The sequence below is a fragment of the Chelonoidis abingdonii genome, chromosome 19 (genome assembly GCF_003597395.2).
Source record: "Chelonoidis abingdonii isolate Lonesome George chromosome 19, CheloAbing_2.0, whole genome shotgun sequence".
In the NCBI taxonomy this organism is placed as follows: domain Eukaryota; kingdom Metazoa; phylum Chordata; order Testudines; family Testudinidae; genus Chelonoidis; species Chelonoidis abingdonii.
In genome coordinates, this window is record NC_133787.1 from 35,135,525 (window position 1) to 35,154,166 (window position 18,642).

The 18,642-nt window shown below is 44.1% G+C and overlaps 1 protein-coding gene across 3 annotated transcripts in view; it reads left to right on the forward strand.

The window, feature by feature from the left end:
- Positions 1-18,642, forward strand: part of CRISPLD2 (cysteine rich secretory protein LCCL domain containing 2) — a 47,171-nt gene that overhangs the window by 14,071 nt on the left and 14,458 nt on the right. For all 3 annotated transcript variants that reach the window (XM_032793816.2, XM_032793815.2, XM_032793817.2), the window contains exons 4-14: positions 1,639-1,757; positions 3,633-3,765; positions 4,631-4,746; positions 7,311-7,411; positions 9,207-9,365; positions 10,388-10,448; positions 11,976-12,042; positions 13,178-13,308; positions 14,001-14,044; positions 15,058-15,130; positions 15,991-16,066. In XM_032793816.2, the coding sequence (XP_032649707.1) occupies positions 1,639-1,757; positions 3,633-3,765; positions 4,631-4,746; positions 7,311-7,411; positions 9,207-9,365; positions 10,388-10,448; positions 11,976-12,042; positions 13,178-13,308; positions 14,001-14,044; positions 15,058-15,130; positions 15,991-16,066 (1,080 nt within the window). The remainder of the gene's footprint in view (positions 1-1,638; positions 1,758-3,632; positions 3,766-4,630; positions 4,747-7,310; positions 7,412-9,206; positions 9,366-10,387; positions 10,449-11,975; positions 12,043-13,177; positions 13,309-14,000; positions 14,045-15,057; positions 15,131-15,990; positions 16,067-18,642) is intronic.

Sequence of the window (18,642 nt, forward strand, 5' to 3'; positions counted from 1 at the left end):
TATTCCATTTTAAATTTACAAAGATAGTTTTTACTGTTTTTCTCTCTTTAATTAAAAGTTTCTTGTTTAAGAACCTGATTGTTTTTTATTCTGGTGTGAGACTCCAGGGAACGGGGTCTGGATTCACCAGGGAATTGGTGGGGAGAAAGGAGGGAAGGGGGGGAGAGAGGCTAATTTCTCTCTTTTGTGTTAGGATTACTGTCTCTCTCAGGGAGAGTTTGGGAGGGGGAGAGAGAAGGAGGGGGGAAGGTGAATTTTCCTCTCTGTTTAAAGATTCAAGGAGTTTGAATCACAGTGATCTTCCAGAGTAACCCAGGGAGGGGAAACCTGGGAGAGGCAACGGTGAGGGAAAGGGTTTACTTTCCTTGTGTTAAGATCCAGAGGTTCTGGGTCTTGGGGTTCCCCGGGCAAGGTTTTGGGAGGACCAGAGTGTACCAGGCACTGGAATTCCTGGTTGGTGGCAGCGCTACAGGTCCTAAGCTGGTAATCAAGCTTAGAGGAATTCATGCTGGTACCCCATCTCTTGGACGCTAAGGTTCAGAGTAGGGAATTATACCATGACACCTATGCAGTCCAAAACATTGTTCTCTATTGAACATTTACCAATCTTGTGTTGGCCTGGGTGAGCTAGGTATAAACTACTAAGTCTTTTGTACCTCTGGATCCCATGATTTATTTTATTTATGGACACGTGCAGCAACATTTTAATCCCAATACAATTTCCCAGCAGTACTTTTGTGGTCAGTAGGACTGTCAATAATTAAACACTACAAGTGTATTGCAATTCATCATCACAGCACTATTTACTATGTCCAAAAATCCACTTTTAAGCAAATTTGTTCATGGTAGACTGCAATCAGCTCAGAGAACAGCACACTCCACACTGAAGTTGCGCACAAAAGGATAGTTGAGAGGAATACGCTGATGTGAAGTTTGGACCCCCACCCCACATTCGCGCCATTGCACCGAAGAATCAGCAGCTCCAATCTAGAGTTGATCATATGTGGTACCTCCCAAGAAGCGCGATGCCAGACGTTGAAAAGTGGGACTGTTTTGTACTGGATCCATGCATTTCCATTTTATTAAATAGGGAAGTCACTGCCAGGTCAGAGCCCTGCATTGCATTGCATAATACTGGTCTGAGAGGCTGGGCTGGGGACCACGTGCAAGTCTTAACCTTCATAGGTTCTGCTTGTCCCGTCTCTTGGTTCTTAAGGTATGTCTACACTACATGCTTCGTTCAGCAGCATGTAGAATATAGACATGGGAAGCCCCTCTAACATGAGTATAAATAGCAGTGCAGACCATGAGGCATAGCTGGGGCAAGTAAAGACACACCTGAAGGGGGTGGGTAATGTACCTGAGTACATATCTACATAGCTCTCTACTCACCTGAGCCACGCGTCCCCGTCTACACTGCTATTTTTAGCAATGTAGCATCCCGCTGCTGGAGTCTTTCATTGGTATGTGTAGCTACACATCATAGTGTGGAAGCAGCTTGCTTTTCACTGCGCACGTAGCTACACTTAGCCTGCATGCCGCCAGTGCTGTGTAGCGTAGGCATAACCTAAGTGTAATGTAAGAGGTTTTTAGACTGAGAGTATTAGTCAATGGATCTGTTCTTTGATTCTCATGCAGACCTGGGATGATGAGCTGGAAAGATCTGCAGAGGCTTGGGCCCAGGAGTGCATCTGGGATCATGGACCTGCCAGCCTCATTATGTCCATTGGTCAGAATTTGGCTGTTCATTGGGGCAGGTAAGAGATGGAACGCTGAGTGTCTAATGTGCCCTATCTGTTCACAGTGGCATTCTGGGTCTCGCCATGTTTGACCTTTTGGGAGGTTTGTCCTGTCAGTATTTAGCAGAAAGAACTTGACTAGCTGGAAAAAAGGAGCTGGGGACGGAGGAGCGATTAGTGTTTTCTTGTTGCTTCTGTGAAACCGATACAGTAATGACATCGATTGGGCCTTTCAGCCAGCAGTTCCCAACATGCTTAGGAAACGTTAACTAAACCTCACTGTTTGGTGGGTTTACTGTGAGGCACAGAAAAGTGAAGGGACTTGCCCAACATCATACAGAGACTCAGTGGCAGAGTTGGCATCAGAATCTAGGACCCTGACTCCCAAGTCCCCTGTTTCACGCAGCTTTGCTCTCTCCATTAACCAGCAAAGAAGTTTCTCAGGAACTATTTTTGGCCACTCCCACTAGGTCTGAACACTGTTATAAATCCTCTAAATGCATCGCACCACATTTCCCTTTTCACTTCCCAATTTATCTTTACTGCAACCACTTTGTATTTGTTTGCAGATGGCCATGTAATTCTAGGTGAGCAAATAGTTAGTTTGTTTTGTACTCCCAGGAAAAAAACCTGAGACTTTGGAAATTATTGTGTTTCTTCATCCCCATGGATTGCTATGCCAGCTCCTGGTGCTTTCCACTGCCGAGACTCATCAAATGGCAATCTGTTTCTTTGTTGTTGTTCTCCTGAGCATTGTTGGCCTAATGAACCACATTGGAGTCTGTCCAGATAAGCTGTTGTGAGCTCAACCAACGGCTAAATTGGAGCTCATCTGGTGCAGATGTTAAGGGTGAATTTAGTGTTTCTTTTTAAGTCTTAATTGTTCTTACAAATGAGCTAGCGGAATCAGAACATAATTTGTGTTTTGTTAGGCAAATCTTTTCCTTTCATCATTAATCACAACCAAGCCGGTTAAGTTATGCCCATTGTAAAACTCAGTTGAAGTCAATGGGGTTTCTTCAGAGTAAGACTAATGTGACATCAGAATTGAGCCCATTTTTTTTTGGGGGGACAAACTGAAGTAACAAGGGAGGCGGTGGTCTGGTGGTGAACGTACAGGACTGGGAGTCAGGAGGCCAGGGTTCTAACCGGGGCTCCACTATAGACTTCCTGAATGACCTTGGGCTAATCACGTACTGTAGGTCCCCCATCCCAATCTTGTGTGTATGAGTGTCTGTCTAAATAATTATGCTGACATTCACAACAGAAGCACAGATCACTGTGCAATGGTGCCACAAACCACATTTACGAGTGCGCTGCACACCCGAACCACATACCACACGCGCCTACTGCATGGCTGCTGAGGACGAGTGTACTTCCAGATGTAACGAATTGTCTAGTGGTAATATAGGTACATGACTTTCTGTTTAATATGTTTGGCAACCTCTAGCTGATGTTTACTTTCAAAATACAACCTTCTGCCAAACTAGAAGTCTTTTGTAATTGAGTGGAAAAGCCAAGGGGATGTTTCAGGTCAACGACTTTTGAAGAGAAAGTTAAACGTGTAAATACTACAGAATGTCCGATTGGGTCATGGATTTTAAAGAAACAGTCCCTAATACTTGCCTGCATTTAAAACACCAGAGATTTGTCATTGGTCAAAATATTATGGTGACTTTTTCTACAATTTCCTATGGTTCCTCTGTTTGTTAAAGTTGCAGCTCCTTACCAAGATGGCACCACATTGCACTGTGAACTCACTTCACAATTATCCTGTATCAAATTATTGACAATTTCATATTAACAAAAGGGGACCTGAGCGTGCTGAGGTTGGGTTGAAAACCCACAGTTCTAGTTAGTGATCCAGCTTGTCATGTATCTTTGGTCTTTCAGATATCGTTCTCCAGCCTTCCACGTCCAATCTTGGTATGACGAAGTTAAAGATTATACTTATCCGTATCCCCATGAATGTGACCCTTGGTGTCCAGAAAGATGCTCTGGAGCAATGTGCACTCACTATACCCAGGTAAGGAAGAGGAAGGAAACATGAAGTCCTGAGTTCCGTGTCTGAACTTGGTGTGTTCCCTCACACCCCACATAGCCCATAGTGCTAGTGTAACCCACACACCTCATGAGTGTGGTGTTCTGTCCCGTCTAGTGGCACCAAGACCACTTAGAGAGATTGAGTCTGCTCTGCAGCCTTAGCCAACAGCTGCATGACTTTTAGCTCATGCAGTAGAGGCCCATGTATTTAGCTCCAGAGGTCCCAGGTTCGATCCCACCCACCAACGGCCAGGGTCTGTTGGCATTAAACCAACAATAGTATTTATTTTATTCAGCAGTAATGCAAGGCTCCTACAGGCCTGTATCCTGTACGATGATGGCTTCAGCAGTTAGCATAAGACTTGAAGCCTGTGAACTTCGGCACAGATAAATGGCCTGACAGTCACCTCCTATGTTTTGGGGAACTGGAAATAGAGTGTGTTTGGGGAAATTTTGTCCATAACGACACCAGCCAGCCACAGGAATGTGAGCTAATACCAGCTTTTGGATAGAACCTCTGCAGATGTCTGACCACAAGAGTGCCATGGCAATGTATTGATGTATATGATAATAAATTAAGATAATTAATATACTAACCTATAGGAGAAGGGCACCTCAACATTAGTAGGGCGAGGAAATACAAATAAGAAACGGGGAGAAACCCCTACTGAAAATGCATTAGATATAGTGGCATCAGCACATCATATTATAAAAGTTGTATCCCAGCCTGTCTGCAGAGGTGGGAGGAGATGTAGATACTACTCATTATGAAAATATACTCAGGAAGCTTGATCGAATGTGCCTTTTGCGGCGTTCTGTTTTTTAAAATGTCTGTGTTACGCTTTCAGATCGTTTGGGCCACAACAAACAAGGTTGGCTGTGCTGTAAACGTCTGCGAACAGATGAGTGTTTGGGGAGAAATCTGGGAGAATGCCGTCTACCTGGTCTGCAACTACTCTCCCAAGTAAGGAAGACACAATATGTTCCTTATCCCTCCCCCCCAAAATACTCTTAAAACTGCATCCTGGCAAGTTGCTTAACAAATATAGAATCTGGTGCAGAGATTTCAATCAGGGGCTCTGTTGTGCTAAGTTCTATACGAACATGTAGCAAGTGGCAGTCTCTGCCCCAGAGAGCTTACAGTTACCGTCAAGCATTCAGGATTGAGCCAGTCCTGGGTTGGGTTTCTTCTAGAAGTGGAAGTTACATTTAAAACCTTTGAATGAATGCATCTGTGGCAAGATTTTAGTAAGAGGTTTGGCCTGGGTCACAAATTGATGTTGATGTTAATATTGTTTCATATCTAATTGGTAGGCCCTAGAAATCTGCCCTGTGCAGCACAAGACACAAATATCAAAGACACCCCTGTCCCAGAGAGCATAGAGTTTAGAATACAGTTATACAAGGCAACACAACACTGAAAGATCTGGAGAAGGAAGTCAGTATGTACATGAAGGGACTCTGATTGCAGACTCCATTGAGTTCTGCTGAGCATTAAGGTGTGGGGGAAACACAGTCATCACAGTTTGTTGTGGTGAAATCTTTTGGGAATCTTATGGATATATAGTCCAACAGTAAGCCCGCCCTGCCGTGAGATACTGAGCACCTTTATCTCCTGCGGAATGGAGTGGAATTTGAGGAAACTCGTCATCATGCAGCATTGTACCTTATGTGTCTTCTCAGGAGAAGGTTGAACTGCTTTGCGTATCATCAGTTCAGGATGGCAGAATGGACAAATACTCAAATATAAGACACTTCTGGAGCTTCTGCATAGGATTTTAATGTACAAGTTTAATATAATATATACACACACACCTCTACACCAATATAACGCGACCTGAATTCAGATATAACGTGGTAAAGCAGTGCTCGGGGGGGCAGGGCTGCACGCTTCAGCAAATCAAAGCAAGTTCGATATAACAGAGTTTCACCTATAATGTGGTAAGATTTTTTGGCTCCCAAGGAGACACACACGCATGCACCCTTCTGAAACAGGCCTTTTAGAAGTGAAACGAGGTGAAACCTTTGCCTTAAAGTAACAGACTTGCAGTGGTGACCCTTTAAAGATTATGTGCCATAGCTGCCTTACATTCAGTCAGTCTGTAGTGATTACCACAAGTGTGGAGAATGCGGCCGTGGCACCAGAGGCAAAACTGAGGGGGTTTTGAGTCATTAGAAAATGGGGTGTGAGGATAAACATTCCCAGACAAGTTGTCTAGAGACATCAGCAAATTGTCTAGAGCGCTCACCATGACTAGTATTTCTGATGTCTCAGGCTAAGCCCTGTGTTTTCTGTTTGGAGGCAGTTCCAAGCTGGAAAATGGAACAGCTTTTAAATGGAAACGAGTTGTGTTCCAGGCTGGCCTGTGTAGCTGACGGAATAATCTTGAGAGCAAAGAAATGATAGTGGACTTGTGGCTCTGATCACCTCGATGAACACACACGAGAGAGCTAAAGGAAGATACCAGTCTGTGACTAACCAGTTGTGAAGCAGAAGAGAAACTACTGTACTGTGCTCAGAGCCAGTGCAAGGATGTTTCGCCCCCTAGGCGAAACTTCCACCTTGCGACCCCGACTGCACCCCGGCCCTGAGTCCCTCCACCCCCCCGAGGCAGCTCCCCCACTCCGCCCTGAGGCGCCCCCCTTGCGGTAGCTCCCCACCCCCCATCCTGAGGCACCCCACCATTCCAGCTCACCACTGCTCCACGCACAAGCACCCCATCGCTGCTTCACTTCTCTTGCCTCCCAGGCTTGCGGGGCCAATCAGCTTAGACGCCGCAAACCTGGGAAGTGGGAGAAGTGAATCACGCATGACGTGCTTGGGGAGGAGGTGGGGAAGGGGGGGGACTGGGGCGGGGAGTTTCCCTGCCATGCTGCCCCCCCTTTATGTGCTGCAGGCGGCCCTCTCCGCGCTCCCCTGCCCTAGTTCCCTCCGCCTAAATGCTGGGGGCGACCGGGGTGGCCAAAGATCCAGCCGCCGCGGTCGCTGCCGAAGAAAATGGCGCCTCTCAAATCCCAGCGCCCTAGGCGGTCGCCTAAATGGTTGCACTGGCCCTGACTGTGCTGCGTTTTCTTAGTTTGCTGAGTTATCACGAGAGCGCTGCAGACTATGTTCATGGAAAGATCAGACACTGGTGGTCCTTTGCCATGTCGACTTCCTCTGCAGCATGGGACATGAGTCACTTGCTGGAAGATTCTCTGCACCTTGAGGTCTTTAAACCACAATTTGAGGACTTCAATAGCTCAGACATAGGTTAGGGGTTTGATACAGGAGTGGGTGGGTGAGATTCTGTGGCCTGCATTGTGCAGGAGGTCAGACTAGACGATCATATTGGTCCTTTCTGACCTTAAAGTCTATTTATTTATCTATTTATATTTACAGCAATCTAGTAACATAGAAGTACAGTGGAAACATTCATTTCCCACAGTTCCTCAGTGCTTTGAAGCTCAGGGGTGCATGAAGGGAATTGTGTGTGTGGCATAGAGGCTATTTAACAGAAAAAAAAATTCTCATATGCTTTTTTTCAGGGGAAACTGGATTGGAGAAGCTCCTTATAAAAATGGCAGGCCCTGCTCTGAATGCCCACCGAGCTATGGAGGAAGCTGCCAGAACAACCTCTGTTACAAAGGTAGGTGATCAATAAGCTATTTCTCTCAGCTCAGTGCATCTTGGGGAAATGCAAATGATCTCACCTAGGTTCTTTTCTGTATGGTATGGAGAAATTGGAAAAGAAATGTTTCTGGAAACTTTTCATTAAAAGCAGTTACAGATTTGTATGCTTTTAATTCACCAGACAGAATAAGGTGAAGCAGGAATGCCATGTAACTCCCTAAAACCTAGAGCTCAAATTCTGCTTGTATGCACTGGTGTAAATCCAGAGTAACTCCATCGGTTCAAGGAAGTTTCTCTGAGTTACCCCAGTGTAACTGAGATCAGTTTGGCCCAATAAATTTAGGCTTGTGTATGTTGTAGGTACAAGCAATACCATTCTCATTTGGCTTGCTCCATAAATGTGCTCTATTTAGTAAATGAAAACTATTATTCTGAAACCATCAGTGAAATTGCTCATATCATTTAAAATAGAGGATGCACTGAAGCTGTGTGTCGATGGTATCTTCTTTCTTAATCTAGAGAAGCCTTTTCCTCTGTGAAGGAGTGTGCCTGTTTTCATAGATGCAGACAAACTCTCTGGAGACTTGTTCAAAGCAAAGATTTTGGGCCCAAATCAATTTAGGTGCTTGATTTTTAGTAGCCTGAGCAATGAGGAAGCAAACAGAGTGCAGGTATGCAATGTATTTCCATATGGAAGAGAAAAGAGAGTGGAATGAGACCACTGGCTGTACAGCTGGAGGGAGAAATTCCTCTACCAGATCAGTAATCAGTTTGTCTGTATCATTCCTCTCTCCATTGCTGGGGATGTAAGCAAAGTGAGGTTTCAGCTAGGGCAAATCATGGGAAGTGGATTTAGCTAGCACCACTTCAGAGCTTTTTCCCGCTAACTATGGATTTTGGGGTATGTCTAAACTGCAATTAAAAACCCATGGTTGGCCTATGCTAGCTGACTTGGGCTTGCAGGGCTCAGGCTGTGGGGCTGTTTAATTGGGGTGTAGACTTCCAGTCTCAGGCTGGAGCCCAAACTTTGGGACCATCTCACCTCCTAGAGACTGGGCTCAGAAGTCGGCACTGCAATGAAACAGCCCCAGAGCCCAAACCCCACAAGCCTGAGTCAACTGGCGCAAGTCAGCCACGCGCGTCTACCTGCAGTGTAGACATATCCTCAGAGGGCACAAGAGCATTAACTTTGCAGCAAAGTAAGGAGAAATGAATAGTGCATGCTGAGTAGCTTGATTTGACCTAGCAATGATGACACTACCAGGACCTTCATTTCAGAGTGGACAGAATAAATCTATGATGAGGATCGGGAAGGTAGTTTTGAGGAGGACAACCTGCATGAAAGAGGGAGGGCATTAGCCACCTGACCATTTAGCTGGTTAGGATCCTTTCTTGATAGTCTCCAGTTAATATGCCTGACTATCTTAGGGACTGACCTTTTCCTCTCCCGAGTAAAAACTGTACTGGTAAATAGCATGATAAATAATAGTAAGAGATTCACACACACTCATCAGCATTCTAACTAATGACGACAGATCACTTCAACCAGTTACACCTTAGTTCTTTAAGCAGTGTTTTAGATACTGAGTAAATGAATAGTATGAACCCAGGCCTCTTTTCCTGGTACTTTACCCACCCTAGGAATCTGGCCCATTCTGTATTTAACTTGCATTTTGTTGAGTTTCCAGTTGTTTAGAAATAGATCTTTGTCAAACCAAACAGAATCTTCCATGAAATATCAGTCCTCCTGCAGCTCCTCTGACTTTGCTATTAATGCCAGGATATTGTTTTACCTCCCCCCACCCAATAAGATGACCACTACGTACAAAAGCCTGAGCGGGATGAGACTAACGAAGTGGAGGTCCCACAAATTACAGAGGAAAAACAAGTGTGGGTGCAAGAACGGGTGACCAAACCCACCAAATCAACCAAGATCAAGAAAGTCATCACAACCGCGAACAGTTTCATGAGTAAGAGAGCTTCTTTGTCTTCCAGATCCTGTAAGCTTTTAAATATCCTTGTAGGAGTATGTGTGCGCAAGTATGTGGATGCAGAATGAGATGCCAAGAAGCATCCAGTGCAAACCTGTGTTGAGGGCCAGTTAAAATAATTGGATATTTTTTTTTGGCCAACTTGTTTGGAAGCAATATTTTGTGTGTCCAACTTGAGGCCTGATTGTTCAGACAACCTTGAAAAGTAGGCCCCTTTACAGCATGTTGGGCTGGATGCCGAAGAATTGAGGCACTCAAAATCACTATTCTGGTTCTTCTATCATACTCATCGTCATAGTATCTGAGCACCTTTAGAAAATCTTGGCCATGATCACTAGATTATATTCATATCTAGGCATTTTATTTGTCCGTGATTTACTATTTTACTCATTTGAACTATTCTAAACTCGGAATTCACCACCTTGACATCTTTTCTGGATTTTGTCCAGAGGGAGAAGGGGGGCCAGCTCTGCTTGGCAAGGTCTGCTGAAATATTTATGGAATTGATAGCATCTCTTTAAAGGTTTTTCTAATCATTGTAATTTAAAGAGTGATCTATTGCAAATGAACTGAGGGGAGTGAGCATATCCTTCTCAAGTCTCTCTACTGGAATGTGGGTAGCCTATAATTAAGTGGATGATAGGAGTGCCAAGCACTGTCTTTCGGTTGTAAATTGAAGTCTTCTGATGTCAAATGTTTCCATCAAGTTAATATTTACAAAGACACCTTTATGATAAAAGGAATGGCTAAAGTGGCAATGAAGTGGCCAGGTGATGGATGTAAAACTACTTCAGGCTTATTGTTCTGAGTCAGAAGTTCACTGCTAACCAGTTACTCTGTGATAAGAATTCAATCTTCCCACACAGAAGTAGTCCTAGAGACCATGTCATGTACCTGAGTTATCACTATCCTGCAAGTCGACCCCTTATCTCTAGGCAGTTTTTCCCTTGCGTTCTCATCTCTTATGTCTTCCTCTCCTCCCCCCTCCCTTTTTTTTCTAGCACAGGTCATTAAGTGTGATACCAAAATGAGGGACAAATGCAAAGGATCAACGTGCAACAGGTAACGTTTTATCGACTTCTGCTGCTGTGGTCATGGATATGGCCGTGTGGTAAACGTCTGTCCCAAATCTGGACTTTAGCGTACAAAATCTGGGTGCTTACTGTGAACCTCCCCAAGCTTATACCCAGCTTGGATCTTATCTCGCAGCCACCAGCCAAAGTTTTCCAAAGTTTCGGCCTCCTCGGGTTCCCCAAACCATTCCTTGGGGGACCCCTCCAAGACCCAGAACCCCTGGGTCTCCCTATCTCATCCCCAGCTCCCCCCCCCCTTTTCCCTGGGTGAGTCTGGGCAATGCTATACTTAACTCCTTGAATACAACCAGAGAGGCAATCTAGCTTCCCCGAGGCTATGCATTCAAACCTAGTCAGCTCACACAAGAGATTCACCCCTCCCTTTGTCCCGTAGCCTTTTCCCGCCCTGGGACAATAGGAAAGTAAGACACAGAGCTTGGGCTTTTCCCTCCCCCCCTAGCGCTGGGCAACAGAAATTCCCTCTCCCTCTGCCTCACTAGGAAAAGAAACTCCCAAAGTTTTTAAAAAAACTTTATAATAAAAAGAAAGAAATACAGAACAATAAATACTGCATTAAGAACTCAATACCAGGAATAGGCTTATAAGAAAATAGGAATAAACAGTCTGATTTAAAGATAGCCCATTAAACCAGTCCAGCAAATCAACACCATGTAAATACAAATCAAAGCACATCACAGCCGATTACTTTGGTTCCTTTGTACTCACACTTGATAGTAGAATACTTGAAGAAGATGGAATTAGAAGAAAGCTTGTTTACTCACAGCCGAGGAAACAAAAGACCCGAGTTTCCAGTTCCCTCCCAAGACTCTTAAAAAAAAAAAAATCCAGGTCTCTGATTGGTCCTTTGGTCAGGTGTTTGGTTCCCCCTTTGTTCACCCTTTACAGGTAAAAGAAAATTAACCCTTACCTATCTACTTATGACAGGTCGCCTTAAACCTGGCTGGCTTTTGCAAACATGGAGTGGGCTGAGTTCTGTTGGCTGCGACTAGAATCCAAATGCTGTCTAAATCCCTATGAAAAAAGTCTTTCATTCCTTTTAATACAAATGATGAGTCGGCTAAGTTTAGCAGTAAGGTGACTCCATTTACTTCATGCTCAAAATGGTTAACGGCTATGATAACCCACAGTTCCCAAGTGGCCAGCCCCATAAATCTTGGCATAATCATTGTGCACTCCTCTTGTGTTACATTCCTGTCCAACCTTAGACCATCAATTCAAAGCTTGTCCCCACCCAGGAGGTCAAGAGCTCTGGTTAAGGGTACACTAAAATTTATCGCTTGGAAAAAAACAAATCCACAGAACCCAAATATTGATCTCATTCTTAAGGGAAAAGGTATTCGAAAACGTGGCTGTTTTGCAATGCTGGTTTTAAATGGAGTAGTTAAATGACACTAATGGGATCGCTATTAAATTAAATGTAATAAAATGTAAGAAAAGTCTGACTCACATTTCATACTTACCACAAATATATATATCTCTCTCTCTCTTTAACTAGGTATCTGTGCCCAGCTGGCTGCGTGAACAGCAAGGCAAAAATCTTTGGAACGTTCTATTATGAGACTGTACGTACTTTGCTGTGGCTGATAGATGACATTTATTGGGGTTTTAATGGTAAAAATAGAGATGGAAAATGCTGGCAATTCTAATGTAACGTAGATTTTCTGCTCTCCCATGTTGGTGCTGTAAACTGTACTGGTGCTGTCTATATAACAAAGGTAATCTGCATTTTCCCATCTATATGATAAAATTAGTGCTGAAAAGAGTATCTACGCAGGGCTTGATTTTAGGTTCTGAGTGTCCTCTATGCCCACTAAGTTCAACTGAAGTTGAGGGCCATCCTGTACGTCACAGGAGTGCATGGCATCTTTCAAGAGCTATCCCTCAGAGCAGTGAGCTATTGGGATAGAAAAAAAACTTTATATTAGAATTGCTTCTTAAGATGGTTCACAGGATGCTGGATTTTTATTTTTAAAGTGACTCGTTGAATCTTGAATTGTCAGAATAGTATATAATTAGGGCAGGTCAACAATTTCCTGTCAAAACTGTTTTTGACAGAAAACCAGGGGTTTGATTAAACAATTTTGTTTTTACAAAATGGGTCTGCTTTCTGATGAAAATTTTGATTTTTTTAATCCCAAATAAATAAATAAATAAATAAATAAATAAAATGTCCCAAATATATTGAAGCTGAAATGCTGCTGCAGATGCCTGATGGGAGTTGTAGGTCAGTTGCTTAGTGCCCCTATTCTTCTCTATGGGCTGGGTTTCCCTCCAAACTGCATCTCCCATGATGTATCATGGCATAGAACTGCCATGATGCACCACCTCCCCCTCACCAAAGGGTTTTCAGCTGAAATATTTAAGATCTGACGTTTTTGTTGGAAGTTCAACATTTTCCTCGGGCGGGGAACATTTTCCAACCAGCTCTCCTTATAGTTTACATTTAAATACTAAATTTTTTTATTTTAAAAAATCCATGTTTGTTCTTAAATCAAGTAAGGCTTAGAATAAAAATACATGCCCATGTGTTACAACAGTAAAATTCAGCAGGCTGAGCCAATGCAGCATTTGTAAGTCTGTGTAAACTCTAATCTTTAAGTATTTCTTTTACATATTTGTTTATTAAATGTTTCTTTTTGGCTTAGAACTATTTAGGAAACATTAGTATTACCGTACTATTTGTTATGTGCTTTCCAGGCATCCAGTATATGTCGTGCTGCAATTCACTATGGCGTCATAGATGATAAAGGAGGACTGGTTGACATCACTAGGAAAGGGAGATCACCCCTTTTTGTCAAGTCTACAAGAAATGGTGTTGAATCTTTAAGGTAATTCTTCCCTCAGAAAAAGTATCTCTGTGTATGGAGGACCATGACTTGTACAATAAATTATTGTTCCACATTTGCCACTGTTTACAAGCAATAGAGAGTAGATCTTAAAGTAACTGTAGTCAGGGCTGGTGCAACCATTTAGGCGACCAAGGCACTGGGATTTGGGGGGCGCCATTTTCTTCGGCAGTGACCGTGGCAGTCAGATTTTTGTCCGCCCTGGTTGCCACCGGCATTGAGGCGGAGGGAGCTGGGGCAGGGGAGCGTGGGGAGGGCCACCTGCAGCAAGTAAAAGGGGGGGTGGCACTCAGGGAAACTCCCTTCCCTTCCCCGCCTCCTCCCCGAGCACGCCGTGGCTGCTTCACTTCTTCCACCTCCCAGGTTTGCGGCGCCTAAGCTTATTGGCACCGCAAGCCTAGGAGGCAGGAGAAGTGAAGCAGCGACGGGGTGCTTGTGCTCGTGTGTGGAGCAAGGATGGGGGGGTGCCTCAGGGTGGGAGGTGGGGAGCTACCGCAAGGGTGGCGCCTCGGGGGGGGGAGCTGCCACGAGGGGGTGAAGGGGCTCAGGGTGGGGGCGCAAGGTAGAAGTTTCGCCTAGGGTGCGAAACATCCTTGCACCGGTGGTGACTGTAGTGCATTTATGTTTTAAAGGCCAATGAAATATGTATACATATTTCTTGTTTTGCTTTTCAGTAAATATAAACCTTCAAATTCATTCGTGGTTTCCAAAGTCACAGGTAGGTTTAAATGCCCTTTTTGTCGCTATAATGTTGAGAAGAAATCAGTGGTGCTCGAGTTTATTATTATACATGGACATCATCATTCCATAGCCATGTTCTGTTTTTAGTCTTAAATGGACAAAACTTCTTGTAGCCAAGAGACTCTCCCTATTTATGATTAGAGCAGGTCAGGAAAAACAAAAGTGGCATTTTTCAAAACATTTTACAACCCATTTGAATAATGCCTCAGCCTAGGGTGACCATATTTCCCAAAGGAAAAATGGGACAGTGCATAGGGCTGGCCCGAGTCCTCCCCACGTCCCCATCTGGGGCTGGCCCAAGCCACTCACCCTCCCTCAGGCAAGGCTCAGGTGAGCAGTGACGCACATACTAGATAGGGTGACCATATTTACCAAAGGCGGAGGCTTGTGTCACTGCTCACCCAAGCCCTGCCTGCCCCCGCATTTGAGTCTTGCCCCCCCATGCAGAGCTGACATCGCTGCTCGCCCCCCCCCCCTTCCCCCAGGTTCCTCCACACCCCACTGTGAGACAAAAGTTGGGAAGAGCAAACTGGACAAATGCCCACTTTTGCCAAAGAAGGTGGGATGACCGGAACAGGGCTTAAAAAAGGCTTGTGTTACCTTGAGCTGCTTTAGGGTGAAGTCTCTCTGGCATTGGCAAGTGAGAAGTTAGTCAAATCATTTAGACTCAGAATTTGACCCCATATCGAAACCCTGCCATATTCAAAAAAATCTGTAACAAAATCACATCACTCAGATATGATTTTCTTTAAAAAGCCATAGTCCTTGGAAAAGGATTTTCTAGCAGTTTAGTAGCTCTCCAGGATAAATCCTCATAAAAATAGCTCTTCAGTGCAAACTGTTTCTAATGAAGCCTTTGAAGTTACTCTTCTGGCTGCATCAGCTGGACATGCATCCTGTCAGATGTGATGCATGACTAATGCTTCTGTTTACTTCAGGAGCACCAGCTATTTGGCTTCGTAATTCATCTCTCTGAATTGATTTCCACAGTGCAGACGCTGGATTGTTACACCACTGTAGCTGAGCTGTGTCCGTTCAAAAAGCCAGCAACTCATTGTCCAAGGTAAGCTGCATATCTCAAGTATGATGCTATTTCCTTTGAACCTAGACCTGTACTGGGATAAGGGAAAGAGAAGCTGAAGGACTGGATGGCGATACTGAATGACTCCGATTTGAAGATTATAAACTAAAGTTAGAGATTGTCAGATTAACTGGGATAAAGGTTAAATTAGGGAGCTTTTTTCACATCCAAAACAATATACTATATGAATAAAATTGTCTGTTTTCACAAACATGTTTGTGATCTGAGCATACTCTCAACACTGGCATACAAACAAGTGCCGGGATTTAAAATCCATATTTTTGTGGATTTATTACTGAGTTTTTTTACATGCTGCAGAATAGAAGATCCCCTCAAATTGACCTCAATATGGGCATATGCAACTTTTCACACTTTGTTCATTCACATGCATGTGCAGTTTTGGGATCCTATCACTTGTTTGCCCAAACGATAAAATTTATACACACAAAACCTTCTCCTCTTGAGCCTAGCATGCAAATGAGCTCTGCTCATGGAAATTCCATCAGGTGCTTGTATGGATGATGATGGACAAAAAACTCCACCTGCAAACGATTCTGTGGGCGGGGGGGGGGGGGGGCAGAAGGACGGAAGCTACGCTTGGAGAATTTGTCCCAATGGCCTTCATTACTTCCTGTCTCACTGGCCTAAAAGAGTCTCATTTGCAGCTGCGTAGTCACTATTGAGTTTCAGCTGAAAGAGGGGGAAAAGAGAGTCAGTCTGCTGCTGCCACCTGCAAACCAGATGCTGGCCCTTGAAGGCTTCTCTACAACAGCTCAAGAATGCAACTTGTTTTTCTCTTACTCCTTGATGTAGCGAATAAATATGAATAAAATGTTTTTCAGGGCTTATTGTCCAGCTCACTGTAAAGCTGAGCCAGCATACTGGGCACCAGTCTTTGGCTCCAAGGTTTATGCAGATGTGAGTATTCCACTTTCCTGTGTCTCTCCAAATAACAAGGTGACTGTACTGAAATGACTGGATCCCATGGTCATTTAAGAGATTTGTATTCCATGAATTAGGAAGGTCAGAATTACATATAGTCCCTATAAACAATAAGGAAATATTCTGCCAGCACATGGGATAGAAATGTCCCTTGCATTAGTTGGACACTTTGATTAAATGTATCTAATGTTATATTTCAGAGTTAGCATCAGCAGACTTGGGTTGCACTCCCATTTCTGGCACTGATTTGCTCTGCAGCCTTGGGAAAGTCTCTTAACCTCTCTGGGTTTTTGTCTGTAAAATGGGGTTGATGCTTGTCCACCATTGTAAAGTCGCTTGAGATATACAGATGAAAAGCGAATTGCTTTTATTGTTCCATATGTTATATTATTACTCGACCTACCTTGCAAAAATAGATTCCCCACCCCCCCTTCTTTTCCGCAAGTAGAATATGATTTGTGAGCAGTTGTTGTGGAAATGAAAAATGTGGGTGGTTGTTTTTTTTTGTTTGTTTGTTTGTTTTGTAGCTCTTTGAACAGCTGTAGAGTTGATGTGACTGGACAGAGGTTAAATGGCAAAAAATAACCTAATGGACAGATATGCAAAGGAACATTTGTTTTAGTCATAAGTGATAATACAGGCTTAGTATAGCTTCTCACTTCTCTTATGGCTCTGTGTCCACAAGGGGCAGGTGCAAACATCTTTTCAAACTCCTGAGAAATGATAAAATGGGCTCCACTTGTTTGTTGGTGGTTTGGTGAGGGTCAGTGTAGAGTCATTTTTTTGACTTAAGTACTTTTGTGGTGGTTAGCACATTTTTTGGAAAATATTCCTAACAGGATCATCAGAGTATATGAAATAATATGCTTGGTTTTGCTGTCACCATTCGATATTTGGTTGTATCAACCCTGCCTAAACTTCCACCTAGAAAGAGAGTTTTCAGTTTGGGAGGGAGGGGGGTCTAGGTTCCATTTTTGTTTACTATATATATCCAGATCATGCAGGAAAGGTTTCCGATATCTCTGAAAAACAGCCACCCCTGCTGGGAACCAGAGCACATGCTCTTTGTGTGTATTGGATAAGCACAGGAAGCAGAGAGGAATACTGCATAAGGACAGGAAGTAGAGAAGAATGCTATCCAGTGGAAACAGCCTGGAAAGTTCTAATGGGAAGAATCAAGAATGTGGCTATCCACACTAGATCTGCAGTGGGAGGCGTGGTGAAGAATGTCATGAGATCTTTGAAGGTCACATGCACCCAAGACCTCAATTTTGCATCTGATCTGAAAGAACTCCATAGTTGCTAAGACATCCCTGAGGCGCTAATTTAGTACCACCATCTTGGTCCTGCATAATTTTATGATTTATACTGACTCAGAGGCACTAGTGTCCTGGTTCACAAGCCCCACTTCTTGTGAATCTCTGGGTTTGGGATTATATAAACTGAGGCATGGAATGTGATTTTGGGAAAAAATACTTTACTGCTCTGTCAAAGATTTGTTAGATCTCCGCTAGACTAGTATGGCCAGGGTGTCAGAGATGACAAGGGTCTAACAAGGGGTCCTTTACTCACTCTGGGGGCCTCGGAAAACTCTTGCGGAGCCCAGGCCTCTGGAGCTTCTTCCGCTCCTGGTCTTTGGTGGCGGGGGGTCCTTCTGCTCCGGGTCAGAAGGACCCCCCGCCGCTGAATTACTGCCGAAGCGGGATCCGCCGCCGAAGTGCTGGGTCTTCAGCAGTAATTCAGCAGTGGGGGTCCCCACTGCAGGTCTTCGAGGCACTTCGGAGGCGGGTCCCAGAATGGAAGGACCCCCCCCCGCCGCCGAAGACCTCAGGCCCCCTGAATCCTCTGGGCGGCCCTGGAGTTGATAGAGAAGAAGGGACTTGAGGAAGCTGTGGCAGAAGATTGTAAGCACAGTGAGGAGTACAAGTAGAAAAGTTCTTTGCATTAACGGTAAATCCAAGGACTGGAAGGCTGACAAAATAAGCAAACGTTCGGGGCAATGAGAATTTAGTCCAAAGCCTTTCCCACAAAGAGTACTGCATGTGTGGAATGCTCAGCGAGAAGGCATGCAATGCAGTAGCACAAGCCACAAATCAGGAGACAAATTAAAACAGATAACAAACAAAACTAGAAGTGCTAGTCTTCTCATGTGCCCTGTGGATTCCCATCCATAAAATTGTACCTTCATGGGACTTGTGTGTATATAAATCACAGACTCTGTCCTTTTTAATAGCTTAACTAAAGAAAACAAAGTTTTTTTTCTCCACTGAGTTTGTACTCTCACACTCTGTCATGTTAGCAGCACATCCAAAATCCTGACCTGCAAAATGGTTTGGCAGCAGAGGAGTTAATGGGGAAATAACCTGTGAGCATTAGCATCATAAAGTCACTACTAAGTAGGTAGCAGAATCCAATTCAATGAGCTTGTAACCTTCTGGTCCGCCTTGGAGAGCTTCAGTGTTTACATGATCCCAGGATGCATGTGAAAGTTTGTTTTACCATGGAGAACAAAGCTCCAACATCAGGAAGAGAGGATTTGGGCTGTACTTGGT